Below are 24,980 nucleotides of genomic sequence, written 5' to 3'. Positions count from 1 at the left end.
CGACTTAACAAGCAAAATCAGGGCAGCCTTGGAGGATACTGGGAAGGAACAGTCAACTGGCAACTTGTTGACTACAGGTCAGCAAGTACTCATTTCCTGCCTGCCCCCCATTTTTAGAGCCAAAAGGGTGAATATCAAGAGTCCTATTTGGAAGTGCAAATGAACTGGTTTTGAGTTGGAGTTAAACATCAAAGCAGGTATAATGTTGCTGCAAAAACAACTCCACCATTTATAATAAAAGGCCTACTTTTTTTCCTTTCAAAGTGAAAAAGTAATTTGTTTCTAGAGCAGGTCATCAACTTCTGGTTATGTGATCATTGCCAAAAACTGCTTTGTATATCTCCCCCAAGAAAGAAGAGTGATCTTGCTGTGTCATTGGTGGTACATTCGATGGTAAAAAGCCTTTCTCTCTCTATATTATCTTCACCAAAACAGTTTGACAGTACCTACCTGAGAGTACAGAACAGAAAAATGACAAAAATTGCTAAGAAAATGCTGCCACCAAATATGATATTACTTTTCCCACCCTGCATGCTTCGTCTACTGGAATTGAACTGACATAAACCAACAAACAGATGTTTCTTTCATTTGAAAAAAAGTAAAAGTCACAAAGGAAGAATTTCCAAGCCAAAGCAGACAACTTTTCTGAAACTCAGGGTCAGAAGAATGGAAGGGTTATTTCTTTTTCAGTTTTCTACTGGTTCAAACAGATGAAGCCACATTATCAAGCTTCTCTTTTAAGGTTGTTAATAGATGAACTTTTATATTGTAGATATGAAAAGAGAGACAACTTATCTGCAGATGAACAGCATTAGGAAAGGATTATCCTACTTAGTACATTGCTCCTATTATACAAAATTCTGAGAGGGATTTTTTTTTTTCAATTGAGATGAGAGTAAGATGCTTCTCAGAAGCTGGGTCTTTACCTTGAAAATATGAAGAAAAGCTGAGAACAATATAGGCCGATTATCACCTAATATGCCCCCTTAACTTATAAAGAAAGTGAAATATACGTAAAACAAGCAATGAATAATTAAAGAAATGCAGAACACTAAAGGCCTGATTTTAATTTGCATAATTTTTCCCCTAACAGTGCCTAATTAAGACATCAGTTAAAAAAAATCCAATGGAACTCTAAGATTTTCCACACTGAATTAACGTTAAGGACTTTTAATGGATGTCTTAATTAGACTTTGTTATTCATGGAAATTCTACACAAATTAAAATCAGACCTTGTATGCACTGTTCCCTGCTGAATCTAGCAAAATGCTCTATGGAACTGAGACTTCTGCATCTATGCTCTGACAGCAAATTTTATTTCTAAATTGATATACCAAGATCCTGTTTTACTTAATAATAATTATTATAGCCATTAAAAGTGCTATACCATTTGAACATTTTCTTCTGAAACACAAATCATTTAACTTTAAATTCAAAATTCAAGAATGGTATACTTAGTATTACTAGTCAATGGAGGAACAAGTACAAGTAATTTAATTTTAACTAACCAAAACAGTGCTGAATATGCTATTAAAAAAAAAATTCAGAAGGGACCATTTTGCTCCATTTTGACAATTAACACCAAAGGGATTTTTTTTTCAGATCTTTCTTTTTTAAGTCCCAATTAATATGCACACGCTATTTGCTGGCATTTTAGTAAATGAAAAGCATTAATGACAGAACACTTACGAAAATCCCTCAGAGCATTAAAAATGGTGGTTGGAAGTAGATAGGAGTCTTGGAGGTAAAATAGCAAAGCCAAATACCAAACCCTAAGATTGAAATTACATTACAGACTTTGGATATGATGATGATTGATAGGCCAGGTTTGGTACACTGTCTACTTGATAACGAAAAATCCTCTTGTACCAAATCCCCATGATGCGACCTCTCCATAGGAGAAATCATATATTGAGGAAGTGAAGAAGGCACAGAGCTATGCCATTTATACAAAGAATCCTTAAAGCCACTGCACACTGTTTACCATTAAAAAAAAAATAAAAGACACTTCTGGTAATGTCACTCATTATGAAACACAGTCATGTCTGTGCAAAGAATATTCAGGTAGTCATCAAACACTGAAAATGTTTACATTACCAAAGCTTATTTTAATACCTAATAGTTGGTCTATAAATACAACTGTAAGGTCTTTTGCCTGTGTTTATTTTAGCTCATACTTCGCTCCTGCCTGAAATGAGCACTCTGTGTCAAACCAGGTATTTCAGAGGTGTGAACTCCAGCTCAGGACATTTTTGTCAATGGACTTTCGGCCTTAATTTTCTCTTTAGCCAATGGAAATCCTAAAACATCAGACCAAGAACATCTTCACAAATGTTCCCCTTTGGGGCAACAAACTTCCTACCTGTCATTCAGCCACCTTTCAATAAAAACCTAGTGAGTCACCAAGAAACTTTCTGAAGATGGATTTCAAAAGCTTGCTGTTCTGCCAGACACACTGTCTGAGTAAGCTTCGTGGCCTAGGGTTAGACCTGTGCCATCGCCCTTAGGCTCTACTAATACGTTCTCTCTCATTTTTACCTGGCTGGTTTGCGGACTGGATGGATCATAAGAAGGTACATAGTTCTTCAGAGTATCCTGAGGATTCAGGTGGGGAGGATATCTGATTGTTGGATGAGAGAAGTAGCTCGATGGGGCTGGCGGAAGAATAGCTTGTGTTGGAAATGGCAGCGGTGAGGGCGGAGGTGGAGTCCGAGTTGAGATGACTGTAAGAGACAGAAAAGGTGAGAGTAACTCGTCAGCTATTGTCCTTACAGCTCCAACTCGACCTGCAGAACCCCAGGAAACTAAACAACCAATTGCTCCTCATTTTTCTTTCTGATTTGACCAAACTCTCTTAAAATAAGCTAGTCTTTTATTTGTATTCTCCATGCCTGGACTGCTAAGTACACACAGACATAACGTCCAGTCTAGGAAATGAACAATCTCACTTTCTAGATCCATGAATGGTTTTAAAAAAAGAAGTTTCTCTTTTATGAAAGTGAAAGTGTTAGTCTCTCAGTCGCGTCTGACTCTTTCAGACCCCACTGACTGTAGCCTGCCAGGCTCCTCTGTCCATGGAATTCTCCAGGCAAGATTCTCTTTTATAGGTTAAACTAATACTTCATAAAACATTTCTCTAAGCAAAGTTATCTCCCACCAGAACACATTTTTTGATTAAAAAGTCTTTGCGTCCTAAGTCGAGATCAAGTCATAGCAGTAATTAGAGGTCATGAGACCCACACATTTTCTACCAAAATTTAAAACAGAAGTGTGCTTCAATTTTAAATAAATATTTTCCACTATTTAGAAAGGAAGCCAATAATTAGTAAATAATAATGTCCCAAACAGTTACCCGATCATTGTATAAATGCTTATGAATATTTGAATGGAAACCTGGAAACTCTTTTTTTTTTTTTAATGAAAAAGTTCCTTTTAAAACCAAAAGAGTTCTAGTTTCTTACTCTCAGAAATGCAAACTTTCATATAGGCATATTAACTTACCCATAAATCACATATTTTATAAAGAGAAATTATGTACAAAACATATGTAATGTGGATAATGTTTAATATTACTATAATTTTTCAACATTAGATCATAATTTATTATTCAGTTTTCGAAATATAATTGTTAAGTTTAAAAATGGGTAAAGAATGTAACTGCATAATCATTATCTCCTCAATGTTGAATTTGTACTTTATATATAAGTACATTTGAAGAGTATCAATCAGTATATGCACAGAGTTGGACATGTCTGAAGCAACTCGGCATGCATGCATGCACTGGAGATGGAAATGGCAACCCACTCCAGTATTCTTGCCTGGAGAATCTCAGGGACAGAGGAGCCTGGTGGGCTGCCATCTATGGGGTCGTGCAGAGCCAGACATGACTGGAGCGACTTAGCGGCAGCAGCAAGTGCTTTAAGACCTAGTTTGGTCCCACTTCCTTGGCCTCATCTCTCCCTGTGCAGAGCACATTTTGGTATTGTGTATTCCTCAATATACAGCAGTTCCTTGCTGCAATGACCTCCAATTTGTTGATACTCGCTGTCTGCTCTGCCTGAAATGTCCGTCTCCCTAGCTTGTTCCCTTTTGTTGTGAACCTACCTCTTCCAGGCATCTATCCTCCATGTATTCAATCCTGTTTGTGTTCAATGCCTAGCTGATGTTGTGGTCTCTCTCTCTCCCCACTATACCATTACTCCTTAAGGAGAGGAAATGTTGCTCCGGACAAGGGTGCTACATGTCCTAATACATTACATACTGAACATACCATACATAGGGTAAAAGACAAAGGTGGAGGGCTTGTCTGGATCTTCCAGGGTTTATTATGTAAAAATGTACTGTTGAATTTTTTCCAAATGTTAGAAATATAAATACTTTAATCAGACATCATAAGGGGTGATCTGACTTCGAAGTTCATTTTGCCCCACTCAACATTACAAATGTATGAAATAGTTACTGATTTTTTTCACTTATCTTAGCAGTCCAATAAATAAATGTAAAAAAAAATTATATACCAATTTGACTTGTATAGTCTTCTCTTAATTTTATAATTGTCTTAATGATAGCATTGAAGGCTATGCATTTTTTAAGTACAGTGACAACACCTATCAATATATATTTATAGACCAAACTTAAGAATTTTATTATAAACAGTTGTTATATCCCTTGAATAAAGGTTTAAAACCTAGATTCATTTCTTTGAAGAATAAGGAGTTGCCACCCTGGTGGCTAAGACGGTAAAGCGTCTGTCTACAGTCTATCTACAGTACGGGAGACCCGGGTTCAAGCCCTGGGTTGGGAAGATCCCCTGGAGAAGGAAATGGCAATCCACACCAGGACTATTGCCTGGAAAATCCCGTGGACAGAGGAGCCTGGCAGACTACAGTCCATGGGGTCACAAAGAGTCAGACACGCCTGAGAGACTTCACTTCACTATATATTTAAAGAAATAAGAGTATCACTATAAACATATTATTTTGTATATAAAAAAATTTTCTTCATCTTAAAGTCAGCCTACTCCTCTCTTGGGTTTAAGAGCAATAGGAAGAAAGTATGCAATATCGCTTATGAATTATACCTCATTTTTAATTTTGAAAGAGCATTTGATGTGAATCATTCTTCAAAGTATAAATGTGAAATACTGGATTCTTCTTCCTATTTAAATTATGATATTAAACATAATATCAAGTGTACTAGCCCACAGGAAGGATTTATATATATAAAGTAATCGTCAAAATGTCTCTTATTTTCTGATTAATTTTGCTCCCAAACAAGTAGTTAAAATATTGATTTCTATAGAGAAAATAACATCTATGGAAATAGAATCTATACATCAATGCTGCTAGAAATATTTTAGACTCAGCTGTATCCTTGAAATTCCATCTTTCTCTTAGTAAAATATATAGAATTAGGACCAATGTGGAAGCTACTGTTAAGATAACTATATATTTGCTTATTTCTTATGATTATAGTCTTGATCCATCCCCAAGACTTTGGACTCTGCAAACAGGAGGGAGGTTTCTCGTCTACGCTTGAAACTCCTCACCACTGTGTGCAACTCCAGGTATTCCGGGATGGTGGTGCTGGGGGAAAGTGCTCAGTCTTGGGGAGGAATCTTGTGGAGATGTAGAGCTGAACAATGGCTTTTCGGGCTTCTTCATAGTAGTCGGAGAAGACATATCTGCAGAGAAAGAGAGGAAAGTCCAAGCTTTATGACATTCTCAAGCTACAAGTTTCATGCCAACCTAGTAAGAGATCTCATTTGCCAATGTCTTGTGATTTTTGTATGTCTGGCTCTTTTACAAAATACATTCTGAGTCAAAGACCCAGCTACGTTGGAGTTTTAAAATATCTGTCAGAAACAATCTCCACTGAAGCTAACACAAAGCTTCATTAAAAGTATCATCAGAATTATTCCAACTACTAAATGAATCTTGAACTTAGCATCCCCTGGTCCTTTGGTTCATATCTAGGTCTTTTCTAACCTCAGCATTTCATTTATAAGTGTATTCAATTCAGGGGTTTGTCTTTTGATTGACTAACTGTGTAGGGAAGAAAATAGAAGAAAACCTGGTGCAAAAGTGAAAAATAACCTTTGTGTATGCTGTTAAGTGTATCAGTAATTTAAAAATTTTTATGAAAAACTAAATCAACCCTGAATATTCACTGGAAGGACTGATGCTGGGGTAAGAGGAGAAGGGGGCGACAGAAGATGAGATGGTTAGATGTCATCACAATGAACATGAGTTTGAGCAAATTCAGGTAAGTAGTGAAGGACAGGGAGCCTGGCGTGCCGAAGTTCAGGAGGTTGCAAAGAGTTGAACACGACTTAGCAACTAAAGAACAATAACATTTTATTTGTTTAGCAAAAAAGACATTCCCTAATTTTCTCATTCTGGAGATATTTACAGAGTTCTTCTATGTGCTAGCTGAAGGGAAGATGTTACAAAAAATTAAAAAGCAATGGCTGCTGTAGGGATATTTACTCTTAGTTAAGAGAAAAATGATAAGAAGAAAATGCTTGCCAACATCAAGAAGGAGGAAGTACGCTGACAGCAGAGGTACTGTGGTGTCGGATGCTACTTCTCCAGCCTCACTATACAGAGGCATTGATCACCTCAGCTTCCTCAGGTTAAGGAAGTGGTGCCGTGTTTAAAACATGGATGCGGGCGACATTTCCAGAAGAGGAAATGTTCTGAAGATGGGAGGCATAACATATGTAAGTAGTACATGTAGTCTGTACTTCAACAAGTACAAAGATGAGGGAGAAAGCGGACAGCTGGCAGGACCTGCACAGTGAGTGGTCACGGACTTCACGTGTAAATGTCTAAACATTTACTCTGATAAGAAAACACTGCTGATGAGCAAAATAGGACCGCATTTGCTGTGTAGAGCAATCCCCCTAGGAACTCCAGGGAAGGTGAATTAGTCGAAATAAAAGGCAGCCATCCTGGATATTACTTGAGAGGGTTAATTAATATAGTCATTCCATAGATATTTACTGAAGGTCTAATACAGGCCAACACTGTGCTAGTTGCTGGGGACATGATGTGACCTAGACTTGGCTTTAGCCTCTGTAAAACTTTATACCTAGAGAGGGAATATAGACAAGTTAAGAAGGAATCATAAAACAATGTAAAAAGCGCTGTGACAGAAGTCAGGGCTTCATTCATTCATTCATCCCACAAACATTGTATACTGCCAAAATATTGAGACTTGGAAGAACAGTACAGACAGAGCTAATGTAATAATAGATACTTCAACAGAACTGACCCAATTTAATGAATAACTAGTTTAGAAGGTCATTGTCTTGGGTGACTGTGAGGTTGTACCATGCAGCTAGTTTGAATGGGGGATTCAGGAGGAAACCCCAGTTGGCAAGGATATGTACCCCTTTTCTCAACATCTTAAGTAATGTTGATTTTTATAGAGGTTTATAAATGTAGAGTGAAATATTCCAAACATCATATGAGCTATTAAGTTTAGATTTCCATTATCAAAAACTTTAAATATATACGAGGTAGACAGAATAGTAATTCTCTGGTACTCATCACCCAACTTCTTTGACTATTCAATTATTTCATTTTTATCCCATCTATACTCACTCCCCCTGTCTTACTTTGAAGCAAATCTCAGGCATCATATAATTCCACCTATAAATATTTCAGTTTGTATCTCTAAAAAATGAGAAAATTTTGTTTTAAAAAAACCCAAGACTTTATCACACATAAAATATATTTACAAGTTGCATTTTTAATTAGTAACTTTTTGACATGAGAAAAAAATTCATGGTGCTACTGATACAAGAAACTAGTTATCATTGTTTCACCATTTAAAAAATTACCTAAATTCTGGGAAAGGCATCTGATAAAATTAAATATATGCTTTCAGTTCACTGGCATGTAAAGAATAGATATGCTACTGTAACCATAGCAGATATCACAGTCTATGAAAAAATGACAGGAGTATTTGTAGCCTTAAGCTACAATTTGTGACTAACTGGTTGTCACTAATCTATGAGAACTTTGATGAGTCAGTGTACCATTTCCTTACACTATCTCTCTCAAAAAGGAAAGACACATTTTACTAATGAAACCACAAAATTAATACTATTACCAAAAAGAGATAAATTTTAAAACTATTTAAAAAATAAACAAAGGAAGTTCATTTCAGCTAAGTTACCTTGAAAAATGCCAAAAATAATAGTTGATTTCACTTAAGAGTTATGTGATTTTGAAAGGCAACACCACAAATATACGTTTTGGCCTGCTGTAAGTTAATCACAAACATACAGATTATTATAGGTAGAAAGAACTGCTTTTTCCATCCCTCACTTGATAGGTGATGTAATAAGTTTCCATTCCAAATTTTTAATTTAAAATTAACTCTTAGAAAAAGAAACGTAAGTTTCTGTTGACAGTTTACATTGTGCTTCAATATAAATTTTGAATAAAATTAACCTGAGTAAATGAGTTTCTAAAGACTCCATACTACAAGCAATAAACCATGTACTGTACATCATTTAAAAGCAGTTAAATATGACCATAGTTTGGGAAGCAGAATAGAGTGTCATTCTGGTTATGTCATTTCCGGAGAAGATCAACCAAGGCTATTGCAACTACTATAACTATTTCGGGGTTTTCATTAAACCCATGTGAATTTTTGTGAGCCTCTTTTCATAAAGGGCCCATAAATCAGAGGTGTTTGTACAGAGAAGTTCAACAATATAGGTGATTATGTAATTTTTGAGAAATGAAGCCTTTGCAATTTCTTAGTCAAAATGATACACTTGCTTTACTGGGTAATTATTATAGATCCATTTATTTTACTAGTTTTCTTTAGGCATATACTGAATAATGATACCTTCATGTTCAAAACACACAGAGGAATTATAGAGGCCAGCACTACAGAAATAATAAAATTCGCTCTTCAAATTGTAAAAGGGACCACAAACTGCCATCTTTTTTAAACAACAAAATTACCTTAAGGAAAAATAAGAATGTGAAGGTCCACTGTCTCTACTGAAACAATTTTTTTTTAGAAACAGATAAAGACTGGTAGTATTAGAAAATAGCCTTAACTGCCTTTGTTTTGCAGTGAGATCAATTGGGCTCATTAATCATCTCACACGCTAGTAAAGTAATGCTCAAAATTCTCTAAGCCAGGCTTCAGCAATACATGAACCGTGAACTTCCAGATGTTCAAGGTGGTTTTAGAAAAGGCAGAGGAACCAGAGATGAAACTGCCAACATCCGCTGGATCACTGAAAAAGCAAAAGAGTTTCAGAAAAACATCTATTTCTGCTTTATTGACTATGCCAAAGCCTCTGACTGTGTGGATCACAGTAAACTGTGGAAAATTCTGAAAGAGATGGGAATCCCAGACCACCTGACCTGCCTCTTGAGAAACCTATATGCAGATCAGGAAACAACAGTTAGAACTGGACATGGAACAACAGACTGGTTCCAAATAGGAAAAGGAGTACGCCAAGGCTGTATATTGTCACCCTGCTTGTTTAACTTATATGTAGAGTACATCATGAGAAACACTGGGCTGGAAGAAGCACAAGATGGAATCAAGATTGCCAGGAGGAATATCAATAACCTCAGATGCAGATGACACCACCCTTATAGCAGAAAGTGAAGAGGAACTAAAAAGCCTCTTGATGAAAGTGAAAGTGGAGAGTGAAAAAGTTGGCTTAAAGCTCAACATTCAGAAAACTAAGATCATGGCATCTGGTCATGGCATCATCACTTCATGGGAAATAGATGGGGAAACAGTGGAAACAGTGTCAGACTTTATTTTTTTGGGGCTCCAAAGTCACTGCAGATGGTGACTGTAGCCATGAAATTAAAAGACGCTTACTCCTTGGAAGGAAAGTTATGACCAACCTAGATAGCATATGAAAAAGCAGAGACATTACTTTGCCAACAAAGGTCCGTCTAGTCAAGGCTATGGTTTTTCCAGGGGTCATGTATGGATGTGAGAGTTGGACTGTGAAGAAAGCTGAGCACCGAAGAATTGATGGTTTTGAACTCTGGTGTTGGAGAAGACTCTTGAGGGTCCCTTGGACTGCAAGGAGATCCAACCAGTCCATCCTAAAGGAGACCAGTCCTGGGTATTCATTGGAAGGACTGATGAAACTACAGTACTTTGGCCACCTCATGCGAAGAGTTGACTCATTGGAAAAGACTCTGATGCTGGGAAGGATTGGGGGCAGGAGGAGAAGGGGACGACAGAGGATGAGATGGCTGGATGGCATCACCGACTTGATGGACATGAGTTTGAGTGAACTCCGGGAGTTGGTGATGGACAGCAAGGCCTGGTGTGCCATAATTTATGGGGTCGCAAAGAGTCGGACACAACTGAGCGACTTAACTGAACTGAACTGAGTCAATAAAAATATATTGGTGTACAGCATGTAGAATGCACTATACTTAAGGTGACATAAAATGAGCCCCCCCTATTTTACAAAGGAGAAAAAAACCTCTCTGGCCTGAAGAGAGAATAAAAATAAAGGTCAATTATCTGGGAGAAGTAGAGTCACTAGCTATTACATTTTAAGCATGAATCAAACTCAGATTATTTTAATTTTATTTTAATGTCTGCAGTCCGAAAGACCTCATGCCAAACTGAAAAATGATATCATTTCCATGTTTAGTGCTCTCATATTCTACAGAAAAAAAAATGTTTGAGGAATAGATACTTAGGAAAGATGTTCTTAAGTGACCTTTCTGTGGAGAAAAACAAATGTCAAGCTTTTCACAATCTAATGTCCCTCAAGCAGGAAGAATCATACATAAAAAGATTATGTTGAGAATAAACTGAATAATAATAAAACTGAATAATATGTAAATATGTAATAAGTTGAATAACAATACATACATATTAATGCATATGTTGAATAATACATGAAATAAAGAAGTTGAAGAGAGAGGAAGATGATAAAAAAAGTTTATCGGTTTTTCTTCTGGTGAGAAGGAGGCTGGAGCTGCTGGTAGCAGATGCAAGGGAAGCAAAGGACTATGAAGGCTTGAAACCAGACAAAGAAATTTAAATGTGATCTGGAAAGCAGCACTATAGAAATGAATTGATTTCAGAAGGGAAATCTTTCCAAAACTCTTATTTTTTTCTCTTTCACAATTTGGCCCATTTGATTGGTATTGGGTTAAACAAGAATTTCCTTTCTATACTCATTCTTAAATATTCCTCATTGTGGTTCTTTATAAAAAGAGTAGTTGGAATCATCTTCTTCAAACGGTATCTTCTTCATTTTAAGATCTAGCATGGTACCACATTTTTACATAAATATTTCCTTATCATTCTATTAAACTTTAGCTAGGCTACTTTGTTTATGGTGTCTTGGAAGTGAAAAAGGCCACGGGGGATGTATTTCTAACTCAGCGCCTTTCCTAGCATATGATAGTCCCTCAGGCTAGGAAATTAGGTCGTTCTGTCTTCTTATGCCATTTACAGAACAATATTTTATCCACTGAACCAACTTGACTTATTTTCTTTTTAAGTAATCCCTCCTAAAGAACTTTGGAGGTCTAGATTTCCTAAGGATCTTTTGATTGTTTCTTCTATTACTTGATCATCATTTCATTATTATTTTCTTATTGTTATTATATTATTATTTTGTACTTGTTACATCCATAGCATGCATCTGTATCCATCTCTGTGTGTGTATATATATACACACACAAACACACACACACGTTCATTTTGTAAAAAGTTGACTAATGTCTTACTACCTATAGAAGATGATTTATCAAGGGCACAAAAAACGTGGAGGATAGATCATGCTACTCACAAAAAACATTTTTTTAATCTAGAATTAAATGAAGGAAGAAGAGGTAGAGCAGACATTGTGTCTAGGCAGTTTATTTTAGAATCTCTTGCATGTGAAAGAAGCTATCTGGTCAAATGATAACCAGTAGTGTAGGATGAGTGAAATAACCACAGTCAGTCTTAAAATGTATCATGAGGGGACAGACACCACCAGATGAGAAAGAACTGAATGTAAAGTGAACAGAAAGAAACAAATCAGTCACTGAGCTTCTAAGAAGTGTAAGAAAAGTGCAAGGCATAAAGTTCAAGATGTTAAGACCACTTGTTCCTTGTGCTGGTGACACAGTTCAGCACAGAAGACAGACATCAACTATAGAAATCTATTAAATAATTCCAAGTGTGATAATATTGGGCTATAGAAAGGATTCTTCTAAATGGCAAAAAGCTAGGAGTCTGTTGCTTTTTAAAGGAGGTTCACATTGACGGTGTTCATCTTCAGTGTCCACATCCACGTTTACATTTATAATTGGACAATTAGCTATGGCTTTAGAAACCAATTGTGTAGTTAAATGCATAATAAAAGGTTACCATGTAAGAAAAGGTTCATGGCGAATACTTCTGTAAGTTGGTTCATTTACACTTAAGCATACCTTTAAATAAATATTTTGCAAAAGCATGTTATCACATAAATTTTACTAGCCATACTATAATATTGCTGGCACTCTGACATACATACATCCTAAACCCTGATGTGTCATTCATTTCACAGTATCACTTCAAAGAGATAAAGGTATAAGCAAATAAAGTGGCTAGATCAACTCATCTCACAAGGTAATTTCATCTACAAAGGAAGAGCGTTGCTGTGAAACACAGCGTATGTACTTGACTCGTCGGCAGCTTGCACAAATGGCGCCCCAGATGTATATCTGTTCAAGTCAGCCCAAGGCAACAATTTTGATCAATTCTAATGTGATAAAATGCTGCAGGGAAAGTGTGCAGAAACGTGTTTACGTCAGCCCTTAATTAAACTGTTGTTCACTTCCAAAGAACCTTAGGAAACACTAATGAGACATGAGTTTTGGCAATTTCTCCATCAAAGCAAAGACCCCTTCCTCAGTCTGTAGCAGCCTGTCATCCAAGTCGCTCCCGGGATAAATGTCACATGACACTCCAATCAGTTAGCCACCTGTTAGCAGAACTTCACTGAAGTCAACTAGTGATCTAGGGCAAGCTCAAACAGCCACCTTAACACACGCCTGTCTGGGACACCTGCTCCTTCTTCACATACAGGAGAGCAATATGTTACCTTTTCCCATATGCTTCAGTAGGTGAATGTTACAAATCTAATTTCTATCACCTACAAGAAACCGTATCATTTTCTTTTTTTAAAAAAATCCTATTCTTCTTCTCTGTATGACACGGTTTACAGGTTTACAACTATTTGAAGTCAATTATGTAAGATATCACACAAATTCTTGAGTGCCTATGAAGCTGTTCTTTTCAAGCATAGCATAACACTAAATTAAAATATATTAACTGTGCCATTGCTATGATTTAGAAAAACATATTTTATTTAGTTAACAAAGAAGTAAATTGCCTCAAAATCTATTAAAATTCCAATCCTTTTATATCTTAGTAAGTTGTCTTTCTCATTTATCTGCTATACTTGTAAACAAGTCTAAAAGAATCCTCTAGATACAAATCACCTTTTGCTAACATCTGTTATTTTCCAGTATTTAATATTAAGGTATATTTTATTACTAGGTGCTTAAATAGCTATAATCATTGTTTAAAATGTCTCTATTTTACACATTATCAAGCTTCTGAGCAGATGTTACAGGATTCTTTTTTTTTTTTTTTTCTTTTGCAGAGGAAAGCTCAAGGTGCAATGAAACTTTGCCCCTTTGGAATAAGCATGACACAGATCAAAGAAGAAAAGTGCATTTGTGGGAAAACTTAGCTTAGGGAGTCCAGCGACTGGGATTTGATAAAATTGTATTATCTTGACAAGTCTTCCTAACTTAATACCTCTCATAGTTTCCCAGGTTCCTTTATTTTTTTTACAGGTTTTAGACTTTCTAGAGTTTTAAGAAGCTTTAAAAATTTACACAAACCCTAGATATAGAAAATCTCTTCAGAGACCAAACTCCTTGTTGGAAGAAGGCAGAGGTGGTCAACATGTTCAACACTGAGGGTCTGTCTAACAACACAAAATGGAGTGAAATATGAATGTGAGCTAAACTGGGGAATTCCTGCTTCCCATTAAAATGGTGGGGTGAAAGCTGGGTGACAACATGAAAAAGAAATGACCCATCTGTATAAAATAATAACGCTATTTATAATACATGAGATAATAAATGAGAGGCCACTAAATCTGGTGTGTGGGACGGGTTCAGGAGCTGGAAATCTGATGCTTTTACTTCAGGCCATAAATCTAGAGTCAGTCCCAAGACAAGGAAACAGCCTGGGCCCTGTGCCCAGAGGACGGGGAGAAGGTAGGAAAGATGCCTCTGCCAACTAAGCTCTAAAGAGACCAGGGTTTCTCTTTCTCCGTTTCTGCCTGGGGGTAAATCATGGGGAAGAGAGGAAAGCTTAGAGGAGAAGTTACTTATAACTGAAAAAGCGTTATGTAAAACACTGAAATTACCAAGCCCAGAGCTCTGATGTATTTATTTCTATTATTTCCCTGGGGGAAGCATACTGACCCTTACTTTCCTGTTTTACCTGTAGATCATGTAAAGATGTGGGGAAGTACCCAGAGGGAGCGTGTCTGGAGGACAAGGAGAGAGAATACGTAGGTGTCTTTACTCGAAGGTTGTGCACATTCCACTAGGTACCCTCTACATTTCCGTTTCCTCCACAAAGAAATGGGGTGGGGGCTCTCCTGGGTCCCAGGAAGCAAAGATATAATTGGATGCCCAATGGCTTAAAAGGAAGATAAATGAGAAAAAAAAAGAGGTGCATGAGTAGACTCATAAGGCATTGATTCACTGTTCTTTAAATACATGTCAGAGGACATGCTCCAAAATTGCTCATAGAGCCCTGTGCTCTGTCTAAATAGTATGGATATGACAGTGGAGTTAAACAAACTACTCAGGCACTGCTAGTGAGAATGTAAATTGATAAGATCTTTCCAGACTCTGTGCCAGTATTTATCAAAAGCCTTAGAAATGGACATAATATTTAACTCAGGAATTCTACAGTAAGAGTACATTTCATTGAGCATCTATCTATTATATTTGGTGACTTAATGCCAGGGAGTGTACTAGGTATAGGGCCACTGAAGAGAGCCAGACAGGAACAAAATGATGAGACTTAAGTACAAAGATTGGTATGCAATGATTTTTACTGTATCTTTATTAATTATATAGAAAGTTGGAAACTCTCTAAATATTCATGAGCAAAATAGACCTTTAAAACTGAATAGTATAGCCAAAGGGTAACATACGCTGTGGTCATTATGCAGTGGAAACTGAATGACATGGCGTGAGTGCATGCTCCGTCGCTTCAGTCATGTTTGACTTTTTGTGACCCTATGGACTGTAGCCCTCCAGGCTCCTCAGTCCATGGGATTCTCCAGGCAAGAATACTGGAGTGGGTTGCCATGCCCTTCTCCAGGGGATCTTCCCAACCCGGACTGAACCAAGGTCTCCTGAGTCTCCTGCATTGCAACTGGATTCTTTAGTGCTGAGCCACTGGGGAAGCCTGAATGACATGGTAACAAGCTATTATATTATAAATAAAAGACCAAAAAAAAAAAAGAAAGAAAACAATTTATAAAACAGCATATACAAGCCTAATTTAGTGCAAAAAATTTACTTGAAATAGAATATATAGGATATCCATAAAAAATATATATATATAGAAAACAGACTAGCATATGTCCAAATATTAACATGAGTTATCTATACATGATAGAATTATAGGTGATTTTTATTTTCTTTTTTATAATTGACAGTTTGTTTTTCAAATCTTCCACAAATAATTTTTACTTTTATAACAAAAATGGTAAAATACATATTTGGAGAAAAATACTGCCTGTAGCTCCATAGAATATTTTAAATAGTTCTCAAGGATGGGTGGACAATATCGGATATTGATAGTGTGCCAAACACTACACTGTAAGAAGGAAATGCCTCATTGGTCTTAGGTATTAGATGTTGCAAAAATGCAAAATGAAATGCTTCAATATAACATTTGTAATCTACTTGACTAAAGGTGAAATAATGAATTTTGAGAATGCAAGTGAAAAGAAATATCTGAATATCTGTTTCTAAGGACTCTTCTAAATGTAAAATTTTGTGATTTGGTGGCAAATATGAATAAGTCCTTCCCACACAATCCAAGTTAACAAAAGCTCTGAATGTTATGACAAAACCTAGGGACTTAATCTCCCTGCAGTAGTTTGATGATGATGCCAGATGATTCAAAAAACAATTAGCTGCCATGTTAATTATCTCATATATATATATATATATGTATATATTTGCCACACTCTAAAATAACTTTGGAAAATCAGCAAGCTACAGTAAGAGGAGATAAGATATCATCTTCAATTAGATTTATCAATCCTTTTTTTTTTTAAGAAATAAGTTCTTTTTCAAAGGAGAAAACAGAAAATATGGTAATCTTCATGTTAAATATATGAAAATTCTTACTTTATAATATTTGAGTTATATAATCTTAACTACACTTGAGTATAATACTGTATCCTTGAGCAGTCTGAAAACTTTTGTGATAATTTAAGTCTCTCTATATAGTATATTCCAACCCAAGCCTGTAAGCAGCATGTTTCTACAAGTCTCTGTTTATCACAACTCTATTAAAAAAAAAAGTCTCCAAGCTTCACCAACACCCAATGGCAAGTTAAAGCTCAAAGCCCTTTGAAGCTCACAAACACCTTCCTGATACATAAAGAAAAAAGTGTTGAATAATGAGGAAGAATGCTACAAGAGTGCATACTGAGTAAGTGAAAACTTCATTTTTAAAAGTACTTCAAAATACTTTTGTCCATTAAGCAATTTCATTTTAACAGACAGACAAGGATAAAGTGTCTTGAGTAATGCCAGAAAATCTAATTTTCAAGGAGGAAAAACACCAAACAATTATGCAAGATTTGGAGTATATTTTAGATGCTTATTAAATATTGGCATAGGTAAATAGCTGTTATTCACCATGCCTCTGGGGAGAACTGCTTGGCTATAGAGGCTTATTAGTGTTAAGCATCTGAGAGCCATGGACTATAAAATAAAATCAATACCGTAACCTTAACTGTAAAAGTCAGAGAGATACTGGAAGAGTTCTAATTTAACAAGATTACAGATGACTTTTTAGAGAACATTTGGGGAAAAGCCATGCATTTAGAAACATTTATGCTGTAAGACATCTCAAGGTTGAGGTTGTTACTGATGGTGTTATTATACACGCTGGTAATAGTTAGGGTTGATTTTACTGATGTGTTACTTTAGTGGATTTACAGGAAAGTCCTAGAAATGATTTGGAACTTATTTCAAATAAAATCATTAACCTGAGGTAGTAAACTAATTGCTTAGGAACAACTGTGATTTGATGTGGTTTAGTATAGCAGACAAAAAAATATCATGAAAATTATAAAGTCGTCACTTTGGCAGTTCAATGTAAATATGATTACTCTGCAAAATATTCCATTTCTCTTAATGGAAAAGTAGTCAAAACTGTTATAAATTGTAGTGTTTAAGTTCAATCTAAATCTATATTTTTCCTTTAACAAATGTAAATGAAGAAAAAAAGAACATCCTGTCAATGAAATTACTATGATGGCAAATTTATTATCCTAATGGTTTTAGAAAGCACGAGAAATTGATCAGTAACAAAACCTCTATTTAGTAATGGACCAATTACATTTGTGAGATAATGTCAATGAAACAGAATATTGTCACAGGATAATGGTCTCCTATTGCTACATCCCTAGTCATTTAGAGAAAATAAATGTTGCCGTCTGGCTGAGTCATTTATTTTCAAAGTAGGAGACACTGATCCCATAACAAGGTTCTGTTATAATAGCTCAGTCTCTCTCAATCATTTGTTGTACCAGAATGGTGCAGGACAAGGCATGTATTTGTAAGAACTGCACATTCCTCAGGTATAAGGCAAAACATATGATGCCTCCAAGCACCTACAGAGCCAATTATCATGTTATTCAATAAGAATATTTAAAACAAACATCTAAAAAATAATTTAGGAAATTGAAAACCTTCAGAGTTTTCAAAAAGATTCAGGATAATGAAAGCTTAAAGACTCAAATATTAAATATCTATAAAATCTCTGACTTCAATTAATTTAAAATCCAGAACATTAGAACACACTGTTACCTTAGTATCCAACTTTGGCATCTCATAGATGAAAAAACTCAGTTTACTGACATTCAGTGATTTGTCTAAGGCCATACCACTGTTTACAATTTCCTGGTCAATTAAATGTAATTCTTAAATTTTGATACACCTAGCTCATTTCAAACTGAATGCATATCACACACCTCTACTAAAGACATTCTAGACTTTAGGATTATTTATTAACAACATCTTATTATCAGAAGGAAAAGAGACGCTTAAGCTGAGTTCAGCCCAAGGACTGTATTCATGAATCCCTGAAGTTTGTACATTCTTCTGTCGTTATGTCTGTTTTGTAATGAAATCTCATTTGTGTAAGGAAAAGAAAAACTGTCACATAGGTTTGGTAACCAATCTGCAAAACCATGAACATTCCTGACTGACTTCTTTGGAAGGCAGTATATATAGTAATAATGAGTATGGATTCAGTAACTGAAGAGACAAGGGCTCCGTTCTACCTCTGCTATTTATGATCTGTGTTTCTATGTCAGATTTCTTAACCACTGTACTAGTGGGCTTAACAAGCTGTGGGAAAAAAATGTTTGTTTCTAAAGAGGATTGAAAAGAAAAATATATCTAAAGCCTTAGCTCAATCCTGAAAGGGAGTAAATGCTCAATAAATGGTAGTCACAAATGGCAGAAGGGTCTGGTTTTCCTCATTTATATGTGATTTTTGAACAGAAAAATTAAATTTATGTGGTTTCTTCAATAAATAAATGATATATAAAAGGGAATAAATACAAAAATAGTTAATACAACAATTATAGGTTAAAGACTGTTTGAAACTACAAGTATGGTACATGGACTGTTTTGGATCGTCATTTAAACAAACAGCCTATAAGATATTCTGGGGAATTCACACATGAGTAATACAGTACATATTAAGGAATTATTGTTGTATTTGTTAAGTTAATAATGATATGGGGGTTGTATTAAAAACAAAATTAATTGTCTATTAGAAACTTAAGTATTCACAAGTAAAATGACACAAAGTCTGGGATTGACTTTAAGATACTAAAAAAAAACCTGGGAGATACTAAATGAAACAAGATGGGCAAAATATTGATGACAGTTAAAGCTGAAAATGGTACATGGAAGCTCACTTTAAGATTCTTTCTGCTTTTGACATTCTCTATAACAAAACGTTTTTTTTTTAACTTTAAATAGCACGCTTAAATATTCAAGCCAGCTCTCCTCCACATTTATCCATTGAAAGCACTCAAATCTCCTTTTTTTTCCCTAGTTCAGAAACTTTATCATGGCACAAAGTGTAAGGGTAAGAGGTTTTTTAAAAAAGAAGATATAAATTTTACCACCTCAAAATTGTTTTGACAATTCTTCTAGAATCTAAAAACTCATAAATTCACCTCTACTTTTATTCTAGTTCTATAAGGTTTAACAGAACCTTCCATGAAGCTCCCTATGAGAACTGTCCAACTGCCAACACATGTTAAGCAGTGTTCAGATTCTCCTAGTCCATTTCTCCCTACATAGGTTAAGTTATATCGATTCCTTGGTGGGTGGCAGGATAACAGAAAAATTTAAAAAAAAAATAGCCTTTGAAAAAGAAGACTAAGGTTCTGGTCTTAATATCTAGACACTCTAGAAGAGACAGCCTCTCATACTTAAATGGGGTGTGTGTGCTCAGTGACTACTGCTGCTGCTGCGTCACTTTAGTCGTGTCCGACTCTGTGTGACCCCAGAGACGGCAGCGCACCAGGCTTCTCTGTCCCTGGGACTCTCCAGGCAAGAACACTGGAGTGGGTTGCCATTTTCTTCTCCAATGCATGAGCTGTCTCTGATTCTTTGTGACCCCAGTAGCCCACCAGGCTCCTCTGTCCATGGGATTTCCCAGGCAAGAATACTGGTGTGGGTTACCATTTCCTTCTCTAAGGAATCTTCCTGATCCAGGGATCAAACCCATGTCTCCTGCATTGGCAGGCGGATTGTTTACCACTGAGCCACCCAGGAAGCCTGGGTTGCTTACCTGTAAATAAGGAGTTTCAAGGTAAAGAAGCATCCTGCAATGTGGGAGATCTGGGTTCGATCCATGGGTTTGGAAGATCCCCTGGAGAAGGGAAAGCCTACCCACTCCAGTATTCTGGTCTGGAGAATTCCATAGACTATTTAGGAGAAAAGGAAAGATATACCCATTTGAATGCAGAGTTTCTAAGAATAGCAAGGAGAGACAAGAAAGCCTTCCTCAGTGATCAATGCAAAGAAATAGAGGAAAACAATAGAATTGAAAGACTAGAGATCTCTTCAAGAAAATGAGAGATACCAAGGGAACATTTCATGCAAAGATGGGCTCGATAAAGGACAGAAATGGTATAGACCTAACAGAAGCAGAAGATATTAAGAAGAGGTGGCAAGAATACACAGAAGAACTGTACAAAAAAGATCTTACTGACCCAGATTACCACAATGGTGTGATCACTCACCTAGAGTCAGACATCTTGGAATGCAAAGTCAAGTGGGCCTTAGGAAGCATCACTATGAACAAAGCTAGTGGAAGTCATGGAATTCCAGTTGAGCTATTTCAAATCCTAAAAGATGATGCTATGAAACTGCTACACTCAATATGCCAGCAAATTTGGAAAACTCAGCAGTGGCCACAAGACTGGAAAAGGTCAGTTTTCATTCCAATCCCAAAGAAAGGCAATGCCAAAGAATGAGCCAACAACTGCCCACTTGCACTCATCTCACACGCTAGCAAAGAAATGCTCAAAATTCTCCAAGCCAGGCTTCAACAATACATGAACCATGAACTTTCAGATGTTCAAGCAGGATTTACAAAAGGCAGAGGAATCAGAGATCAAATTGCCAACATTCATTGAATCATTGAAAAAGCAAGAGAGTTCCAGAAAAATATCTACGTCTGCTTTATTGACTATGCCAAAGCCTCTGACTGTGTGCATCACAACAAACTGTGGAAAATTCTGAAAGAGATGGGAATACAGGACCACCTGACTTGCCTCCTGAGAAATCTGTATGCAGGTCAGGAAGCAACAGTTAGAACTGGACATGGAACAACAGACTGCTTCCAAATCGGGAAAGGAGTACGTCAAGGCTGTATACTGTCACACTGCTTATTTAACTTATGTGCAGAGTACATCATGAGAAATGCCGGGCTTGCTGAAGCACAAGCTGGAATCAAGATTGCCAGGAGAAATATCAATAACCTCAGATATGCAGATGACACCACCCTTATGGCAGAAAGTGAAGAAGAACTAAAAAGCTTCTTGATGAAAGTGAAAGAGGAGAGTGAAAACGTTGGATTAAAGCTCAACATTCAGAAAACGAAGATCATGGCATCTGGTCCCATCACTTCATGGCAAATAGGTAGGCAAACAATAGAAACAGTGTCAGACTCTATTTTTGCTCCAAAATCACTGCAGATGGTGACTGAAGCCATGAAATTAAAAGACGCTTGCTCCTGGGAAGAAAATTATGACCAACCTAGACAGCATATTAAAAAGCAGAGACATTACTTTGCCAACAAAGGTCCATCTAGTCAAAGCTATGGTTTTTCCGGTAGTTACGTATGGATGTGAGAGTTGGACTATAAAGAAAGCTGAGCGGCAAAGAATTGATGCTTTTGAACTGTGGTGCTGTAGAAGACTCTTGAGAGTCTCTTGGACTAAAGGAGATCAAACCAGTCAATCCTAAAGGAAATGAGTCCTGAATACTCATTGGAAGGACTGATGCTGAAGCTGGAACTCCGATACTTTGGCCATCTGATGCAAAGTACTGACTCATTTGAAATGACCCTGATGCTGGGATTGAAGGCAGGAGGAGAAGGGGACGACAGAAGATGAGATGGTTGGATGGCATCACTGACTCAATGGATATGAGTTTGAGTAAGCTCCGGGAGTTGGTGATGGACAGAGAGGCCTGGAGTGCTGCAGTCCATGGGTTTGCAAATAGGTGGACACAACTGAGTGACTGAACTGAACTGATACAGTCTATGGAGTCACAAAGAGTTGGACAGGACTGAGTGACTTTCACTAAGGCTTCTAATAACCCGTGTTCTTATGTCTGAAAAATCAACTTCCTATTGTATATGATATTGGTATCATAATAACAAAAGAAACGGGGTTTCCAAGCTACTTCAAAATAAACTTAAATAGGAAATCAGTGCATAATGGATTTGAAATAAAACCTTTTTCCATTTCAAGAAACTTTTTAGGGCACTCTATGATAATGAAGCACACTGTATCCCATGGGTTTTCCACACCCCTAATTTAGGCTGTGTTCCCCCAATCTAGAGGCACAGCATCACACACAGCAAGTTATTTTTTTCAAACCAATTATCCATGGTGGCTTTTCTGCAAAATGCTGTATTTTCAAATTATTAAGGCTCCAGAGAACAGAAGTTGAGTATCATTTCCCACTTATAAGTAGTATTGTCTCTTCTAACATGTACACAGGTTGTGCTCCATCCAAAACACGTCAAAAGAGCACACACATCTGTCAAGTAGTAGTCAGTATAAGGATTCTGATGAAAGCCTCACCAACAACGTACTGTTTTCCTTTCTGTTTGAAAGATATTCATAATGCGATTTTTCTTTTTTTTTTTACTTTAATTCTCTAAAGAGGATCTTTATTATCAGTATATTAATCAATTGTGTAATTATATGACTTAATTTATAATTAGATTTCTTTTTTTATTTTTTTTTTAATTTTATTTTTAAACTTTACAATATTGTACTGGTTTTGTGGTTGAAGAAGATGAAAAAGATTGTGATGAAGGCATCGCCAGGGTTTGCCCTCTAATAACATGATAATATATGGAGATTCACTGCAAGTTCTATAAGAACTATAAGTTCTTGATTTTCAGTATTTTTTTTTAATAATAAGCTGAACAACAACAATGAAAAAAACGCTTTAAAATTGTGCTTAAACAACATGTATCCCTCAAGATCACTTGTATCTTTGATTTTAATTCAAAATCTGATATTTGAACATTTCATATTTAATCCTTGTGATACAAACTCTAGGGATGTAAGGAATTGTTGCTGTTCTATCTGGCCCCCAAAGCAAACTTAAACATTCAGGAGATTATTAAGCTGTTTCCTTGCATTTTTCTAGGACATCACTAAATGTTAGTAGTTATTCAACTATTTGTGAAAGCTGCTCATTCACCTATTTCTACAGTTAGAAACTTGAGAGTTTATCATTTGTCAGACTGTAGTTTGGGCTAGAGCGCTGTTTTTTAAAGTTTTGAATGTATGATGGATTCTCCCTATAGATTCTTAGATGGTGGGAAAAAGGGTTCTAAGGTCACAAACTTAATAAACATATTCTGTCAATATCCACTCAGAGATATTCATATTCACAGCAGACAGTAGCATATTAAATATTCTACAAAATGATTTATGAATAAGAAAGTTTAAAGTTTTGTATAAATAAAATTTTCCAATCTTAGTTGAATGTTCTTATATCTAGGAGATATATTAACATTCTTTAAACTTGAATTAAGAAAGGCTAGTCTCTGATTCTGGTTCTATCGGTGTCACCACATTCTACTGACTGTTATTTATTTCCTGTACTTGATTAAATGCATGATACTAAGCTGGCATTATTACTCTTTAGCCCCGAGTGTTCCCTTGAGGCCGTTGGCTTAATTCATTGGATATTTAATACCATATCCTTATAGAACTCTATAAAATGCAAATTGAAATTGAGCACAACATATAAGACTCTATTACTAAACAGAACCTTTGCAAATTTATCACAAATAAATCTCTAGGGTTTGGAAATATATTACAACTTCAAAAAACCTAGCTGAAGAGACTTATTTGTATGACAGAACTGTAACTTTTTTAAGCAGTGTTTTTTTCTAGTACCTACAACAAGTAGACCACTACGCCTAAAGACTGACTGTTTGAGAGTCCAGTATAAATTTTTAAACTGCTCTTAAAATTGTGATTACATACCAATACACCTCTAAGTAGTGCTAGTTTTTGCCAATATACCAATTTATTGATTTTTGTGTAAGATTTATTTCTCATAATGCTCAAAAGTAAGATGGTCATGCAGACCGCTTCTTCATAATCTGATTTACATTATTCTCTGTGAAGCATATTTTTCATAAATAATAAAAATAAATAATTATAAATAATAAAAAATTATTTATCTGCTTCTGCAATTCTAATAAACCGCTGATTCATCTAAGCCTGAATATAAAACTCCTAAAACACTATTTAATAGACATTTAGTGATATAGTAAAAGTATTTGTAATATATAGCTGGGCTTTATAAATGGAAAATTTAACAGCTTCTCAGTCTGATAAGTATTTGAACAACTAGTAATCTTAGGTAAAATTTTTAGTCTGTTAAATTTCTGGCCTTGAAAATACTACAAGCTTGAGTCCCAAGAAAGCAACTTAAATTAGAGGAAAAACTCAGACCTGTCTCTATTTTTCCTATTACATCATAAGTTACAAAGGACTAGTTTAATGATTTCAAGGGAATTATATCAACAAGGAATTTAGTCTATGAGTTGGCTCAGGTGGAAGAAATTTCAGGTACACAAGTTCTCGGATGGAATATTTTGTGAGGTTAACTATTAGAATAATAAAAGAAACTTTCAACAAGCAAATTGATACACTGACCCAGTTCAATTAATTTAACTATTAAAATCTAAAATGATGAAAAGCAGTATTCAAGAAACTAACTTGTCAATAGCGGTAAAAGCAGTCACGCAGTTTAGGAAATTCAAAACAGAAACCAAGCAAGAAAAAAATATTCTAGAATATAGGAAAACAGTGTAAGAGCAGCTGTACATCCCTTTGTTAGTGCCCCAGTTTTCTTTTT

The 24,980-nt window shown here is 35.9% G+C and overlaps 1 protein-coding gene across 10 annotated transcripts in view; it reads right to left on the bottom strand.

Moving 5' to 3' along the window:
• NFIB (nuclear factor I B) overlaps window positions 1-24,980 on the bottom strand; it is a 257,619-nt gene that overhangs the window by 35,266 nt on the left and 197,373 nt on the right. For 9 of the 10 annotated variants that reach the window (XM_027549231.1, XM_027549222.1, XM_027549226.1 and 6 more), the window contains exons 7-8: window positions 5,549-5,683; window positions 2,539-2,723 (exon numbers count right to left, since the gene is read on the bottom strand). In XM_027549231.1, the coding sequence (XP_027405032.1) occupies window positions 2,539-2,723; window positions 5,549-5,683 (320 nt within the window). The remainder of the gene's footprint in view (window positions 1-2,538; window positions 2,724-5,548; window positions 5,684-24,980) is intronic. The other variant, XM_027549223.1, reaches the window with a different exon arrangement.

The sequence above is a fragment of the Bos indicus x Bos taurus genome, chromosome 8, assembly GCF_003369695.1.
Source record: "Bos indicus x Bos taurus breed Angus x Brahman F1 hybrid chromosome 8, Bos_hybrid_MaternalHap_v2.0, whole genome shotgun sequence".
Classification (NCBI taxonomy): domain Eukaryota; kingdom Metazoa; phylum Chordata; class Mammalia; order Artiodactyla; family Bovidae; genus Bos; species Bos indicus x Bos taurus.
Note: the sequence above shows the minus strand (reverse complement) of the source record. Positions and strands in the feature narration are given on the sequence as shown.